The sequence below is a fragment of the Rhodamnia argentea genome, chromosome 2 (genome assembly GCF_020921035.1).
Source record: "Rhodamnia argentea isolate NSW1041297 chromosome 2, ASM2092103v1, whole genome shotgun sequence".
Lineage (NCBI taxonomy): Eukaryota > Viridiplantae > Streptophyta > Magnoliopsida > Myrtales > Myrtaceae > Rhodamnia > Rhodamnia argentea.
Window position 1 is genome coordinate 6,464,164 of NC_063151.1, and position 16,958 is coordinate 6,481,121.

The 16,958-nt window shown below is 40.7% G+C and overlaps 3 protein-coding genes and 1 non-coding gene across 5 annotated transcripts; 3 read left to right on the forward strand and 1 right to left on the reverse strand.

Annotated features, from left to right (window-relative positions):
- Nucleotides 1-753: 753 nt before the first annotated feature.
- Nucleotides 754-6,720, forward strand: LOC115726280 (proton pump-interactor 1-like). The gene is made up of 8 exons (XM_030656076.2): nt 754-1,002; nt 1,728-2,128; nt 3,420-3,608; nt 3,724-3,903; nt 4,016-4,210; nt 5,218-5,316; nt 5,400-5,933; nt 6,158-6,720. The coding sequence occupies exons 2-8, from the start codon at nt 1,754-1,756 to the stop codon at nt 6,455-6,457; spliced, it is 1,872 nt and encodes a 623-aa protein (XP_030511936.1). The 5' UTR covers nt 754-1,002; nt 1,728-1,753; the 3' UTR covers nt 6,458-6,720.
- A 1,707-nt stretch (nt 6,721-8,427) lies between these two features.
- Nucleotides 8,428-13,301, forward strand: LOC115726284 (putative RNA-binding protein YlmH). 2 transcript variants are annotated; one of them, XM_030656090.2, is made up of 10 exons: nt 8,428-8,656; nt 10,111-10,220; nt 10,425-10,493; nt 10,643-10,716; nt 10,820-10,925; nt 11,260-11,328; nt 11,762-11,826; nt 11,931-12,029; nt 12,707-12,806; nt 12,917-13,301. In XM_030656090.2, the coding sequence occupies exons 1-10, from the start codon at nt 8,494-8,496 to the stop codon at nt 12,977-12,979; spliced, it is 918 nt and encodes a 305-aa protein (XP_030511950.1). In that variant the 5' UTR covers nt 8,428-8,493; the 3' UTR covers nt 12,980-13,301. The 2 variants fall into 2 exon arrangements, with proteins under 2 accessions (XP_030511950.1, XP_030511948.1); XM_030656088.2 differs by having other exon boundaries at nt 8,430-8,656; nt 10,362-10,493.
- Nucleotides 13,302-14,212: 911 nt separating this feature from the next.
- Nucleotides 14,213-14,410, forward strand: LOC115726286. Its single transcript, XR_004013520.1, has one exon. It is a non-coding gene; the product is annotated as a U2 spliceosomal RNA (small nuclear RNA).
- A 697-nt stretch (nt 14,411-15,107) lies between these two features.
- Nucleotides 15,108-16,113, reverse strand: LOC115726274 (protein GRIM REAPER). The gene has a single exon (XM_030656066.2). It carries the CDS (start codon nt 15,919-15,921, stop codon nt 15,457-15,459), a length of 465 nt encoding a protein of 154 aa, XP_030511926.1. The 5' UTR covers nt 15,922-16,113; the 3' UTR covers nt 15,108-15,456.
- Nucleotides 16,114-16,958: the final 845 nt, after the last annotated feature.

Below are 16,958 nucleotides of genomic sequence, written 5' to 3' on the forward strand. Positions count from 1 at the left end.
TTTTCTTTACTTCGTTGATTCCATGCTAGCAGTGCCATCTATTTAAATCTGTTTAAAGGTCAAATATGCTGCAGAATGGGCTTAGACGAAATAAAATACGAGACTTTGTTTCAATTCATTCCACGTTACCGAGATAAAGTGTAGTAATCTCCTTCACAACAAAATCAATGAATCCATCGATTGTTGGCGCTGTTGATTAGTGATGTCAACAGAGAGATTGAATCCTAATTTGAGGAGAAAAAGGATCCATCGTCAATAACGACGCCAAAAATCACGAGACTTTAATGACTACTCCGTATTGAAATGATGATTCCCAACAACAAGGAAGATATAAAATGGAAATAATCGAAATATCGCCGATACTTCGTTTTACTTAGAAAATCAGATAGTCTCGCATTCCGTAAAAGTAATAGTATAAAACAAAAATATCTTCTTTTAGAGGTTCGTTGAGTCGGTTTCGGAAGATTTCGAGCTTTTCGAAGGTGATTATTGGCTCTAATGTGTCTCTCTTTTTTTTTTTTGAAGTGCTTGATTGACTCTAGTAAGAGTTCCAAAAGATAAATTGACATTGGAATGTGGAGGTTAAAAAAATATTAGAATTGGTTTGGAGGGGGTGGAGGGAAAAAGAAAGAAGAATATATGTCCTTGCATGCAAAATGCGTCATCTTTCAGTTTCCGAAATTGCACCTCGTGCTCTGCGACCGCCTATAAAGACGGCAGTCCACCCGAGTCCAAAGCGTTCTTTTTCACTGCTCCGAGAAATTTAAGAGAAGCAAAACAATCTCCTTCTCTCTCCCTCCTTCTCTCTCTCTCTCTCTCTCTCTCTCTCTCTTTGTCCCGAATTTAGGAGCAACTGCAGACGCATTGATTCAGAGACTCGTTAGATAGCGAGAATAAGACCGAGATCTGACCCGTTCGCACTTCTCTAGATTTCTTTTGTCGACGGAACAAAAGACCAGGTTTGGTCGCTTCATTTCCTGAGGATTCTCTCCTCTGTTCCTGGTAATCCGTCTTGCTTCGATCCATTTTAGATAGTGTTGCTACGATCGTCTTTCTTTTTTTTCCTTTTTCTTTTTCTCCTCGGCCATTTATCTGGGGGTGTTTTTCTTTTTCTGGGTCTTCAGGGGCATCAATCTTGATCGGGCAAAGCGGGAGGTTCCCCTCGTTCTGGTGATTGATCTTTCGTTTGATCTTGCATGCATGTTTCATTTGGTAATTCAAAACGACGCGATGTAATGCCTGTTTGATTTCTTTGTTTTTTCTGTTCGATCATGGTTTTGTGGGCGATTGTCTTGATAGAAGATGAAGCTGCCCGGACCTTTTTTTTGTTCCTTTTCTCTTTGGGTTCGGATATCAAAATGCAGAGATATATCGTATTCATTTCAATGGAGCTGATTTGCGCTTTGTTTCTTCCCTTGATCGTGCTTAAATTTTAGAAGTCTTTATGCATTGTTCTTGCAAATGATACTTGAAGCCGGTACTTGATCAAGTGCTGTTGAGAATTGCCCTTAGGAGATTCATTTCTTGGGTGTTTTTGATAGAAAGATCTGGGTCTAATATTCGTTTTTTGTCCTGTTCTTTAATTCTCTAGAATAATGGCCTTCAAAATGAATTTTCAAGTCTGACATTCTTGTGATTTGAGATGGCTAACCCCAAAATGAAAAGAGGAGTTTTGTGGTGGAAAGTGGCTTGATATCTGTGTAATTGATTTTTGTCTTTACACACAGATTTTTTAATTGGCAGAGTAGCAAACATGGGTATGGAAGTCAATGGATTTGAGATGGCACCGCCACCCGCGGAGGCTTTAGCTGAGGCGGACAGGTCTTTGCTGTGTAAGAATGAGAATGGGGAATTGGAATGTGGATTTATCCCTAATGCGGACATAAAGTTTGGTTCTCATGGAGATGGATCGACAATCAGCAAAGCAAATAAAGTTTCTGATGCCAACTTCCCCAATGCTGCTGCTGATGAATGGCCGGCACCGAATAAGATTCACTCCTTTTATATTGCTAAGTGCAGGTCACATGATGATCCTCAGATAAAAGTTAAAATTGACCTGGCTGATAGGGAGATTCAACAGATGAATCAAGCGAGGTTCCAAATCACTGACAAACTGAGAGCAAAGAGGGTAAGTTCAAGCACTCACGGTTTTTTAGGTACCAATCATTCGGATTAGAATGGTATCCTTTCATTGATCAGGATTCTTCATGTTGTTATGATTGTGGTAGACAAGGTAGCCAAACTTCAGGGTTGAGGGATTGACGGGTTGTCATTCTTATCTAGTGCCTGTATATGAAAGGCCAATGACAATCTACAGGTAGGGGGCATTCCTCTTGGTTGGCATGAATGTATGAGATCCAATCCGTTACGATCGGAAGAAAATTTCGATCACTTTTGATGCCACTAGAGTTTATGGACAAAACATGTGCGACTTACATTTCTAAGAAAATGACAATCATTGATGGTTTGCTAGGGTCGAGTACGTTAGTTGAACAGACTTCACGCATTTATTGTTGCCTTTCCTATAAGCATATTAGAATGTGACATGCTGGAGGGTACGTATGGGTTAAATACATCTTTTATAGTTTGGCAATTGTGAAAAAAGGTTATATCACTATGCAAAAGCTGCTTATTCACAATAAACTTTGGCTATGAATGTTGAGTAATCTAAATAAGCATTGCTAGCACATAGTTACTAGCCAATTGTGTACTGTGCTGCTTGCTCGGTAAGGCTTGCTCTGGCAGTGGGTGACATTCACGTTTCGAAGCAAAATGGCTGCTTTAATGCCTTATGTGGGAGAGTTTTCGAATCAAGATATGCCATGCACTTGAAATCAGTCTTGTGCCAATGTAGTCCACATCAACTTCACTGGTTACTTCAAAACTTTAGTTTGGTTAAGCATACCTTTCAGTAACATTAGTTTGCTTAGGGAAGATTAGAAGAATCTTTTATTTGGTGATTGTTGCTTTGACCACCATGAAAGAGGGTCATTTCGTAGATTTAGCTTGACATTGCATTAAAAGCTTGTTTAGATGGTTGAGGCTTTTGCGCACACGTTCTTGGTTTCACGGGGTGATTGTCACAAACTCTCGTGCAAAACTCTTAAGTTTGACTTTTACTAGCGTAAATCATAATAAGTTGTACATCTGTATGTCACAAATTCATCAATACATTGCCAGAATTTAGATCTGCTTTCACTCAGAAAATGCACAAGCTCATAAATTTTGGGGGAGGGTTTCTCCTTATGGCTAACTGATCTTTGACTGGGCTTTTGATGCCAAACATCAAAATACACAGAGAATTGGAAGGCGTATCACCCCATCGGTCCCCCAATCCTCCCCACTCCTCTCCACCAATGCACTTAGTGCAATCAATTTGGTAGCATTTTTTCGATTGTCAATGTTTTCTTCATATGCAGTCGGAGCGAGCAGACATAATCACTCAGCTGAAAGCTTTGGGCGACGAGAACAAGCAGTTTAATATGATTGCTGAGGAAAAGAGGAAAGAGATGGAACCATTGCATGACGCTCTAGGCAAGCTACGAAATGGGAACAATGCTGGTCGTGGTAGTGGCATATGCTCATCAGAAGAAGAACTTAACGAGCTTGTAAGTTGGTAGTTTAAGCATATAGACCCCTTTCTATAGCGTCCTTACTTATTTTAATACCATATTAGCCTTTCGGTTGAATTTACAATTTGTTGGTTGCTACTGGTTGTTGCAGATCCAGAGCTTGAACTACCGCATACAGCATGAGAGCATCCCATTGGCAGAAGAGAAGCAACTCCTACGGGAAATAAAACAGCTTGAGGGCACACGGGAGAAGGTTATTGCAAATGCTGCGCTGAGGGCTGATGTGCAGGGTAAATATGGTCAGCGAGAAGAGATTCAGGGCCAGGTTAAAGTAAGAAGTGTGCACTTTCAATATCCAACTTGACACACCCTTGTTCTTTATGATTTGATACACGCAGGTAATACTGATTTTATCTGATCATAGTAACATTATTATGTTGTAGCTTATGGGAGTTGGCTTGGATGGAGTGAGGAAGGATCAGCAGGCAGTTAAGGGAAAAATTAAGAATCTCAGGGAAGAATTGGAGGGTATAGAGAATGATATAAGATCTTTGCAAGATGAGTTGTCACTTACCATTCAGAAGAGGGACAAAGCATATGAAAACATGCAGGAGCTGAGGAAACGGCGTGATGAGGCGGTATGTTCTTAGATGCACACATAGTGCAGGCCTTTCTTAGATTGCTTCCACGTGGATTGCCAACTTAGGAGCTTAGTTTTCGAGTCATCTGTGCGTGAATAATGCTAATGTGCGGTCAGTCTTGGACATTTTCTGTAGGCTTTACGTAAAGCTCATATGTTTTAGTACGGTACTTTGAAGAAGATACAATAGTCACACATAGACTAGCAGCAACTGGTACTTTTCTGCTGGTTAGTATTTGTAGGCGGTCTTCTTATCCTTCACCTCTTTTTATGCTCAATGCCCTAATAGAGACTTTCGTTTTCCGCTTATGACTAAAAATGTGATTTATGAAGAATTGATGTATGCTTTTTGCCAATGAGGAAAAATTTTATTTACTGGGTTTTATTTTATTTAGCTGGTTTCTCAGTCTACGATCGGCATACTTACAAATAGTTTGCTAGAATCTAAAAAAATTTCTAGCATTTAAAATTCGCTTCTGGATGCTGCATTGTCATTTTGCGCTTAGAATTGATGCCTAGCTACTTAATATTTGATGCCTGAACAAATACACACTCTTTCTTTGACAACTTTCTAACCAAATCGTAAATTCATTCAACGAGACCTCCTCTATGAAGCCATTCATCCCTGACATGGTGACATGATTTTTTCTGTACCTTAATATAGCCACAACTCCATACAACTTTCCTTCAAAAATACTTATCTAAATCCAGCTCAATTTTTAGTGTCCACATCAGCCAGGATAGATGAACAAGTGAAAGTTAACGAGTAGTAAATTGCTACTCACACATTTCCAACCACAACCTCGATAAGCTCCTCAGTTTCTATGGATTGAATGTAATTTTGATCTTTCACGGTTGATTGAGAAACTGAACCGGTAATTTTTTCTGCTGCTTAAAGGGAATGGACTGCAACATATGTTTCATTGAAGGAGCATTAAGTTGAGAGATATGACACTTTCTCCTGTAGATGATGGTTGTAACATTTTACTTTCCATTCTGTTTCAGAATGCCCCCTTTTACCAAAATCGTGCGATTTTGAACGTTGCAAAGGACCTTGCTGCAAAGAAGGATATTTGTTCTCTCCAGGAGCTTGCATTGAATGAGGTTTGTGATCCTTAATTCTTAAATGAATATAGATTGCATGTCACACTGTCATCCTTTGCTTTATCCCTTCGCTTCCTTATCAGGTTGAGAAGTTTTTCTCCCTCTGGAACGACAACAAGAGTTTCAGAGACGATTACCTCAAAAGAGTATTGCCATCACTGGATGCCCGACAGTTGAGCAGAGACGGAAGAATTAAGAATCCCAATGAGAAGCCATTAGCTGTTGCTGAGGAACTAATGACTGTATCCAGAAAAGAGACGATGACGAAAGCTGAAGTGAAACGGCCAAAAGAAGATTCAAAACCACCTCCGAAAAACAATGTCGCTGTTGCCAACAATAACCAGAAAGAGGCTGTTCAGAATGTAAGCGACTTTGCCGCCACATTGGAGCTTAAGGACTTGAAATCCAAAGAGGACGCTGAGGATTTTGTTGTGGTAAAACAGGAGCAGGAGGCTCCGAAAGTTACTGAAGTTGACGAAGAGAAGCTGAAGGAGATAAAGAGGCAGGAGCAAATCGAAAGGCAGAAGCAGGCTCTAGAAAGGAAGAAAAAGCTGGCAGAGAAAAATGCAGTGAAAGCGGCAATTAAAGCTCAAAAGGAGGCTGAGAAGAAACTCAAGGTAATCATCTAATATTTCCCTTTACTAGAAATTGCCACTTTCATTAAATCCCTTAATATAGATTTTACACTTTATGGGAAAGACAGGAGAAAACTACCTTAGAATGTTGAAGGTTAACATGTTATCTTTGGATGTCTAATAAATTTTCCAATTCTTTACAAACTCGATTCTAGCTTTGAAATTGACAGAAGCTCCTTTTTTATGGTGAAAAATTGTTTCTTCAGGATCGTGAAAAGAAGGAAAAGAAGAAAGTGATGGAATGGAATCCCGATGCAGAGGAACTGACTGAGGAGGCCACCGAAGCGGAGAACGTTGGGAAAGCTCCTGAGGCTCCGGCCCCTGCGAAAGAGAAGGTTCAAAAGAAAAGTATCTACAGAGTGAAAACTCGAACGAAAGGAGTTGAATCAGTTCCAAAGGCCATCCTGAGGCGGAGGAGGTCACAGGCTTACTGGATGTGGGCCGTCTCCGCGGCTGTTTTGGGAGCTCTGGTGGCCCTAGCATATGCATATTACTCTCTTCCCTGAGAAAGAAGAGGATGTAGAGTACCGCGGGACGATGAGGCCTAGCAAACGGGTAGTTTTGCCTGTAGAAGCTTTGACTTTGCGGTAACTTAGTTCTTTTCAGTCCCAACAAGGAATGGGGCTTGAAACTCTATACTTTTAGAAACTCAGTTTGGGATAGGACCTCATATAGAAAGCGGGCAGAGGATTTGCGGGTTATAGTTGCTTGAATTTTTTACTGGTCGGATGTTTTGAAATTTCGTCTTAATGCAGTGCTCTTGCTCTCATATTTCCTGAGTTCTCTTTCTGTAGGATGTGTGTGTGGCTTGGTGATTGATATTTTGATCGCTCATCTTTGAAAGGTGATATGGTTCCTGTCAACTAGCGCATGTCCGGTTAAGCATGGTCGAGATACCTAAACGGATAACGGATTTTTCATGATAGTGTACCTAGTTCCGGATCGGAGCAGGATCATTTTGGCTTAAAACTCTTATTTGAGTCTCTCAGCGTCAGATTTCTCATCAGCATCTAAATTTGAGAGCCTGTCTGGATTTTGACATTTCTAGGTGATACAACACATCAAACACACTCTTTGGTCCAGTATTGCTTATGCAATGCGTTTTGTGATGTTCCTTGTATAATCCTATCAAGGCTGAGAAGCATTTAGTTTTGCATGACGTCTCCGTTCAGTTCATTCAAGCCGAATCGTCGCACCGCCCGCAGATCGTCATCCATGAACAGTCCGGTCAGGTTATGCATGCACGATAATCTGGTGCGGCCATTTTCAATCCAAATTGACAGCCAACAAACCCGAGAAAGCTTAAAAAAGAAACAAAAAACTCAGAAAGCTATTGACAACTCGAAACGAGTGTCAAGAAGACGATTGGTACATCAGTGCCCCGACGTCACCCATTTTGTTAAGATGGCGCATATACTTCCCATCATCAATAAAAAGGGATTTTATCGTGTTGAAGTATCGTCGTCATTTGATCATGAGTCATATATATTTTTTATATTTATATAGAATCTTTTTATTTATGAGCTTACGCTTTTGGATTGAATTTGGACTTCTTAACATGACATTAGGGCCTGCTATCCCATTCACCTATCACAAATTAATAAAATTCTTCAAACTCCACGTACAAGAGTCAGCTGAATTACGAGCATCACGCTTTTGGATTGGATTTTCTAATACAATATAAGACATGTTCTTTCTCTACGCATTACTTTATAGAAGTTTTTGTTTTAATTTATATTTCGTTCTTTGTTTATTCGGGAAAAAATAAAGTAATCTCATATACCGAGTGGATGCATTAAGATACATATGAAACGATAAATATGTAGTCTGAGTTTTGTACATAATTTTAAAAATTGATTTGACCCGATCTATGTAAATAATCTCTTTTACACGGTGAAATACTTGAGATAAGGCTAACAGGCTAAGCAAACCAAACATTATTAGTTTAATACCACGAAAAATCACAAATTAGTATATTTGTAACAAATTTACCCCAAATTATTTTTTATCACAAAAACTTCAAATTAGAATACCTTTGACAAATTTATCCCAAGCTATTTTTTCAACCATAAAAAATCCCAAACTATTATATTTGTAACAAATTTACCAAAAACTAGTTATTTTGACTATCAAAAATTTCAAACTGGTACACATGTGATAAATATATCATCCGATATGACAAAAAATCTCAAATTGATACACATGTGTCAAACGGAAGGTGAAAATCCTAAACGTGTACATCTAATAAGCGTCACGTGTCATTCAACTCAGTAATTTTGTCATAAAATTTAACGAAAATTAATGGATGGTAAATTAGTCACGGGTGTACTAATTTAGGATTTTTGATGTTCAAAAAAATAATTTGAGATAAATTTATTATATGTGTACTAATTTGAGATTTTTCGTGAAATTAATTAATATTATTTTCGTTTTTTTTTTGGGGGTGGTGGTTGTGGGCCTTGTGGCGGTGGGGGGAAGCGAGAGAAGTCTAAAAGCAGGGGTTAGAACATAACGCGCATTTCGGCAAAACTTGTTCGAAGTCATGGCTCTCGCCAGCTGCAAAGCGCAGTGGATTGCGCGAAGAGCAGTCCAAGCCTTGTCGCATCCTCACCCTCGTGCTCAACCTCGCGCAATCCGTTTCCGGCGTCTCTCTTATCCTTCGACCCCTCGCTTCTCGCCTTTCCTTTCGCCTTATGGCCAGTCAGGTACCTCTGGCTCTGCCAAACCATTACTCGTCTTTGGTTCTTCGCACATTTTGGCCTATCTCGTGGGCGAATTGTCTGTGAAAGATGCGATTTTTAAGGAAATGGGCGATGGAAATTACCCGAGTTCGTTGTGGGTGATGACATGATAGGGGTAAATTAAAACTTTGACTGGAGCTACGTACGTGAATTTACTTGTGGCAATAGGAGAGAATGTTTTTAATTTATCCAAAGAAACGTGGGGTTTTGCTGTAGGAAGGATTCTGTTGGTTTCTTGACTATAGACATGGTGGTAACTGGATGGAAAATTTTGGTTGATGATTCTGGTTAATCTAAATGGTGCAGGGAAATTGTTTGATGGAAAGAACACTAGTTGTGTTCAATGTGCATGCCCACCATATTGAAAGAAATTAAATGAGCGGTCAAAGTAGTTGTGCGTCATGTTTGTGTGTTTCTTTGCAATGAAAGAATCAGATACTGAATATGGTCTCCACTCATTCTTGGGCTCCTCTGACACTGCCTGAATCGAACCTTTCTTGCTTGGTTGGTTAATATTGGCTTGCCATCACTTTCGAGGAAGTTTCTGGAATACCAGTAACATGTTGAAAAAGGAACAATCTAGCAAGGAGTACTTTAGAGTTTAGAGGCATCTATAGAAAAAAGAAGTTAAAAGGTTATAGCTTGATGTTACTATCCTTTGTTGCTGGTTGGTTTAAAGGGTTTTCATTTGCTAATCACAGTGTAGATACAAAGATTTGCATTTGCCACTTCACGATTAGAAAACTTGTTCTTTGAGATTTCCTTGATGGCAGCACCTACCTGCAGCAATTCGAGCTTATTTATCAGTTCCCCTTACAGTAATTTTACTGACAAACCATCACCACATAACTAGGGAAAAGGTTCTGACCCCCCCCAAAAAAAAACTAGGGAAAATGTAGTTGGGTTTTCTCTCTTGCAATGGCAGTTTGGGACATAAGCCAACAGATCTCCCTTTTAACATTCAGTTAAGTTTTAGTGCATCAATTGCGACTCCTATTTCTTATCATCTTTATTAATTTTTTTGGGCATCTTTGTTTACAGTTAAGCACAAGCAAGAAATACCACTCGTTGTTGCTTTCCTGCTAAAGTTATAAATATTATCCGAATTTCAGAATATTATAAAAAAGGTACATGTAAATTTACGCATCAGCATCAGCATTCTAGTATTGTGAAAGCTTTTAGAAAGTTTGGATTTGAAAAAAAGTCAAAGTGCGTGAGCTGCAAGACACACACATTTCAATTTTGGTACAACCAAAAGAATTTAGATTAACCAAAAAAAAAAAAAATCATATCATACACGTCCTTAATATTTTGTATTGCAATGCCCTGATGGCAATATACTGCTTTCTATACTATTTGACCAATCTGTCCAGAAAAAAAAAAACTATTTGACCAAGGTTCATATTATTGCATTAAAGCTTCACAAATGTGTCACCTGGCACAAGCTGTTAAGAGAAACGAGGATGATTTACTTAACGGATTTGGGGACAAGAATGCCATCGAAGAAGTGAAGCATGTTCTTGAAATGGTACGTCTCAGACATGATTCAATCTAATATGTGTTCCTTCTCTTCATTTTCCTCCCTACTTTCGTGATGTTAAGATCTTTGATTCTTATTGTGAATAATGTTCTTCATTGCAAAAAAGGTTCTGAATTGTCCTTCATGCAGGCGAAAAGGGCATCATCAAGAAAAATAGTTTTGCATACCGATTTTCTCACCCCTCCAGTGCAGAAGGAGTCTATGCTTCTCTTGGAAAAGCTAGCTGACATCAAAGCCATAGCTCAAGGAGGATATCCACAGGTTAATCACTTTAATGTGCATATAGCTTGTGTTTTCCTTAAGGTTTCTATCTAAAAATTGATTTACTCTCCCTCTGTGAGCTCGATTCTGCATCTTTTCTTCTTGGACTTTGTGACCCAATAACTTTGTACACTTTACAAGGCACCCAGGCTGAGCGATGCAGGATTTCTATCGGGCATATTGAAACTTTGACCAGTGAACCTGACATAGTTGGAGCAGTAAGGTAGGAAGTGCATGCAAGTATATCGCTCCCTATTTCACCTTTATCTAATTTCAAATTGTATTTCAAACCCTTTTCTGTCATTTCTGGATGAATACTTCTCCAGTATCACAGGGAATTTTTCATTTGACTCGTGTTCTCATGGAGACTTCCTTGGTGCAATTCTTGCGACAGGAATTGCAAGGGACAAACTTGGAGATATTCTCTTGCAGGTAAATAGGCTTTAATAAACGAGTATAGCGTTGCTTCTGGAATATGCTATTTAAACCTGTTTAAAGACATCAGGCTGTCTCTACCTCTACATGTGCTTTCTTATATGCCTGGAAGTTCAGTTAGTAGTTATCGCATTGTTGCCAGCGACTTCCTATGAATATACCATTGTCATCACTCTTCATTTGCTGTCTTGAAGAAAGATGATTTATTATTGTACCCTAGGTGTCTCAGAAGTGGCTTATTTTGTAGCCTCTCTACTGGAAGAAGATCTTGTTAAATTTGCATCTTCTTTTCATGCAATGTATTCATCTTTGCTAAAATTGGTGATTGAAGGGAGAAAGGGGGGCTCAAATCCTCATTGTTCCTGAACTTGTGGATTTTATCATGGCAACTCTGGATAAGGTATTTTTGCACACGGCAGTTTCCATTGCCATTTCACCTTTTTTCCCCTGGCATAACTTTGACATGTTGACATTCATGCTATATCTGAATTATGATGAGTATCAACTTGATAATTTTTGTGTGTTTTACTTTAGCTGATGCAACTTGGTATCATCCTCTCTTTTTAGAGATTCCTCTGATGAGTTGCTGAAAATAGACATCCATGGACTCTTCTATCCTTTTCTGGTTGTTCCAAGGCAAATTGTCTTTAATGCTGGTGTAATCAGGATTAATTTACACCATATCAAAAGTAACTGAAAGATGATTTTATCCAATGTGCAGCACTGTGGAGTTGGGAATCTTGAGATGCATGAATTGCATAGGAATATGGTATATACACCATGACATTCCAACCGATCCAATGGACAACATTACTCATACTAACTTCTTGCAGGTTGGAAATGTTCCAGTCTCTTGCACAAGGATACCCCTGCTCGCTCTTGAGTTTGAACCCCCAAGGTTGATTCTCTCTGTCTGTGTGCTGTGCACGCACCGCGTGCTGTTTTGATGCTTGTGGATGTCGTATTTGCAGAGCTGCACATAGCCTGAATGTTTGTTTGCAGGACCAAGTCATTCAGATCTGTGGAAGCATCGTTAAGGGTTGATGCTCTGGCTAGTGCAGGATTCAAGATATCTCGATCAAAGCTAGCTGTTTTAATCAGGTATAATTTTCAGATTCTTTCTGTTAGGCAGACTACCCATTTTTTCATCATTATTCAGAGACTGAAATTGCAATTTAACCTTCCTGTTTTATTTTTTCCTCTCAGAGTCATACCTCAAAATTGAGTTTTCTAAGTGGCAAAGGTGTCTTGCATTCCGTCTATTCTGTCTGGCTTTTAAGGGCGCCCCCCTTCTGTCTCTCTCTCTCTCTCACATACACGCGCGCGCGCGCACATTTACAGACATGCAAGCACACGCTCATGCGCCCCTAGAAGGAACAAATTGGGGAGAAACTTCTGGCCTTCACATGGCTTTCCTGAGCTGATATGACTTGATGTTGTCCTAAAGTTTATACCAACCGTCATCATCTATATTGCATTAGGTTCAACTAACTCTGTTGTTGCTTCACCTATTTGATATTGGTTGAAGATGAACTGTAGAATGTTAAAAGCTATGTGGGTTAAAATCATTTGATTTCATCAGTATGTAGGAAGTCATGGCTGGTTTCGAGACATGGTATAACCAGTCACAAAGTTAGCTTTGTTTTGGTTATCTAGTTGCCTACATGACATTTGGAGCCAAGAGATGGCTAGTTTTTATACTGTCTGATAGAGACGAGGATTGCTTTTTTAACTAATCGGCCAGTGGTAGGGTGCAGTAATGATTTTGTTCTATGCAGTAATGGTGATGTGCGTGTTAATTGGACAACTGTCACAAAAAATGGAACCACACTTAAGAGTGGGGATATTGTCTCTGTTAGTGGTCAAGGGAGATTAAAGGTATGTGAAGTATACGGCATATGCAAGTTCAGTGAATCCTATTATAGTCCTTCACGGGACATTATAGTCCTTCACGGGATATTTTGGTCTTCTAAATTTTTCTTGTGCAGATAGGGGAAATCATCACAACAAGAAAAGGTAAATTTGCAGTGGAGCTCATTCGATACCTGTAAGCTTCAACAACAACGGCGGTACCATTGTCAGCAAATGGTCTTTCAGAAAAGTAGATCCTTTTTCTTGTATCGTGACATCGTCTTTGCTCGGAAGCTGAAACTGTTCTCGCAGAGGATCCAAAATTTATTGCTCGAGTACACCTGAGATTTCGAGTTTCGGGTGTCCGGCGAGTGTTAATGGAGTAGCACTGGTTGATGGTATAGTTGGACATTTGGAAAAGCTTCATTGTTGATGATTGCAATTTTCAATGGAGAACTTTTCCAGTTCAGTTTAGATGCTTTTCATATTTTCCGAGGCAATTGTTGCTCGTTGGTGGTAGCTTTGGGATATCTAAATCTCCTTTCCATCATATGTTTTCTGATAGTATCCTTGTGGCATATGCTTGTCATATTGCTTGTCAGTTTCACGTACATGTCAGGTGTTCGAGAGTCCCTAGGCTGACAGGCCTAGTAGTTACCATGTCCCAAGCAATATTTTCAAAGACACACGGAATATTATCGAACCAGATCGGTACAGGATTGAATCAGCTGAAAATCATCGAAAATTTGGTTCGATACTTAGTTCATCTGGCTAGGGGGTATACCTCGCCCATGGGCTAGGCTAGGCGGGGGGTGCGCACGAGCTGTAAAAAATGTGAAAGGTTTTTGAGAATTAGACCACCAAACCGGCAATAAGATTGCGAATGTGTACGCGAAATGTACTTGCCCCGTGTGAGCATTTTCTCGAGTTGCGATTGCATGTATATCTAGTGCGTGTTCGAGGACCGGTTCACGGGCTTTAACAGTCCAAATGTGTTCCCTGTGCGTATTCTTAGTTAACCCAACAGTATTTTCAATTCTTATCTAAGGTTCTCACTGTTGAAAATATGGGAGAAAATCATACGGACAAAACCCATTCATGAGAAGTGGATGATTCTCTCTTTATCCATCTGCAATCCAAAACGCTGCGTCAAACTACCGAGGCTCTCACTAGCGACAAACTCTACATTGATGAAATGCAAATCCCAGAGCGGGATTCACAATTTTGTGTGTGTGTGTGTGTGTGTGTGTTTTCTGCTCCTGAACTAGTGGAGAAGAAACACAGCCCAAAACGATCGAAACGCCCCGTGAATCCACTCTCGCATAGTCGCATCCGATGGTCAAGAGCTTTTTATCAGTCCCACATCGGCAGCGACACCAGGGTGGACGAGCAGATTGCTAGTTCAAGTGGCGTGGGATGAGCCAAGCCTAAGCATACCTTTCTCGGCCTTTTGGCTAAGATCAAGTGTAGTATCTGTTCTTATCAGTTTAATATCTGATACGTGGGCCATTGGCTCACATGATATTAAATTAATTTTTTTGGGGGGAGAGGCCCATCACGGTAGCTTGCTGCTGGGGCCTCTCGCGCGTCGCCTTGGCGTTGCACTGCTGCCTCGGCCCGGCGCACCCCACCAATCAGAGTTTGTAAGGCTTTTCTAAACAATTGGATTGAAGGGTATGAAGACCAAAGCCCAAATGGACCGACCCCATTTTCCTATAGCAGTTGAATTTTTAATGTTTGGACAAAGTGAGCCGTGCAGATTCCGGTCTTCTTGTGCCCATGAATTTTTGTTATTGGACATCTGCAATTTTTCCGTCCAGCATCTCCTCTCTTGCATAGCGTCGTAAGCAAGGACGATACTGAAGAAACAATACATTAACGTAACATTTTTGCCTCGCAAAAAAGATGACATGGGAATTCAATTTAATTACTTCTAATTCACTTAAGGGCTTTAGTTATTCGATTGTTCATATGAAAATCCACATCTTTCAACTTCGCGCCACCCTTTCATTAGAGGAGCCCCTGCCTTGGGAGCTAAGCCCTCGAGCATTCAGGAGTCCCGGAACCTTAAACCAGGCCCTAAGACACCCCCCCTCCTTCTTTTTTCCATGATCCAACACACGATCGTAATTAGCTGACTATTTGGAGGGAAATTAGCTGCCCGTCGTCGTAACCTCCCCTAAAATTTGAATTTGTCGGAACGATAATCCGAACTCACAACATAAGGTTTCCCGAGCTGACAAACATGGGAACAGCCTGCACTTGCTAAGATTTTTTTTACTCCGCCTTACTTTGCCCCATTGTTGTATTGAATTGTTATGTTCGGTAGAAATTTCTCTGAATAATGATTTGTAAATTTGAAATTAAATTTGGCATGAATTAAACTGGAAAATCTGAGCACCACACTGGCACACAATACGGTAAACGTACCACTGTGAAACTCATTATTATTACAATGAAAAAGCTTCTTGATTTCCTCTTCGTGAAAGTAATGGAATTCTTGGCAATGTAATGAAAACACACCTCGAACTCCGGACCTTGTTTACCAACGCAGACTTAAGTACTTAAATCAATCTTCCCTCATTCATGCCTGCGCCTACACTTTTCCATGCTCAAATATCTCCGGAAAACTTCGACCTCGGTCGCGTCCCCGTCGGGTAAAAAATCTAGGGCCTGGTCAGGCGTAGCCGCACGTCCCGTATTGGCATTTCAGCCCCGGCAAGCACTTGCTGTTGCACTTGCCGCAGTTGTCCTCGCTGTACGCGATGTTGATGCACGCCCCGCTGCAGCACAGCTCCCCGAGCTTGCACTTCTGGCCGCAGGCCCCGCAGTTGTTCCGGTCCCCGAGGACGTTGCGGCAATGGGTCTTGCAGCACCGCAGGATGCTCGTCCCGTTGTTCGCCGAGATCCCGTCGCAGACGTTGTTGGTGACGGGGTCGCAGCTCGTGCCTTTCTTGATAACGCTCGCCAAGAACCGGCTTCTAGAGTGGAGGTTCGGTGCCGGGTCATCGAGCACGTAGAAGCCGCCATCCTCGTCCTCGGCAGCACCGGTCAAGAGTGCGACATGAGGTCGGGAGAAGCTGAGGAGTAGGGGGAGGGTTAGAGAGAGAATGGCGGCGAGGTTGATGAGAACTGAAGCCATCTCTCTCTTCGCTTCTGCGCCCTGCGAGAGTGCGAGCTAAGAGAGTTCACGGATGCTTTAAAGGGTGAGCTTCCCTCATAAAATATTAGGTGGTGCATGAGAAGGGAATGTCATCAACAGTTCCCTTCCGATTAATTAATCGAGATTTAACCAAGTTGAACTGAGTTTAGAGAAGATCTATTGGGTTGCAGAGCTCTAGATTCTCAGCAAATTACATATTAAATACGCCTGACAATTTGCATGAAGTATGCAGCAATTCAATGTGCCTACTAATGAACACCGCCACGACCTGTCAATGTCAAATGAAAAATTCAGAGGTTAAAGATTTTTTCGTCTTCTTTCAAATGAAAGCAGCTATTGGATACTTATTTCAGGTGAGTTTACTGCTGCAATGTTAATGAAAAGTGGTGTGCAGAACCCCCTACGCGTACAATTGAAAACACAAACCAAGTAGTTTTTTACACGGGCGTGAAGTAAATACAAGTCAACTGTACAGTTCTGCAGAGAATGAATCTTGAATTCAATGTTGGGAAGATGGCGGCCTTGGGAAGTGCACTACACTACTTGTGATTCCAAGTCTCATCCTCCTAAGTTGCTCATGCCCGCTCTCCGCCATTTTGGGTGGAAAAACTCAATATGAACATGCCCAAAAAAGAGAGAAAAAAAACTTTCTTGAAGACATTTGCGAAGGGTTGAAAGCAAGCAAATAAAGCAAACATGAATGGCCTTTCATCACACCAAAGAAGACGTGCCATCAGTAAAAAGGTCCGAAAGGAAACAAGTGCATGTGTCCAAATAAACGAGCGGCCGTCAATAAAACTAGGTTTGAGCTCCTCGACGGGGGTACAGGATGACCAATAAGCATCTTATTCGTCTATAATCAAAGGTTGGTCCGGTGGCTGAGTGCCCTTTTCAAAACAAGTAATTCTCTGCGAATTTCCCGCTTCTATGATGGTGTTGGAAATTACTTTTCTAACCAGACTTGATGGTCGAGTCGAGTTCGATGTGAAAACTGAAGATACTATGTGACCGCATCA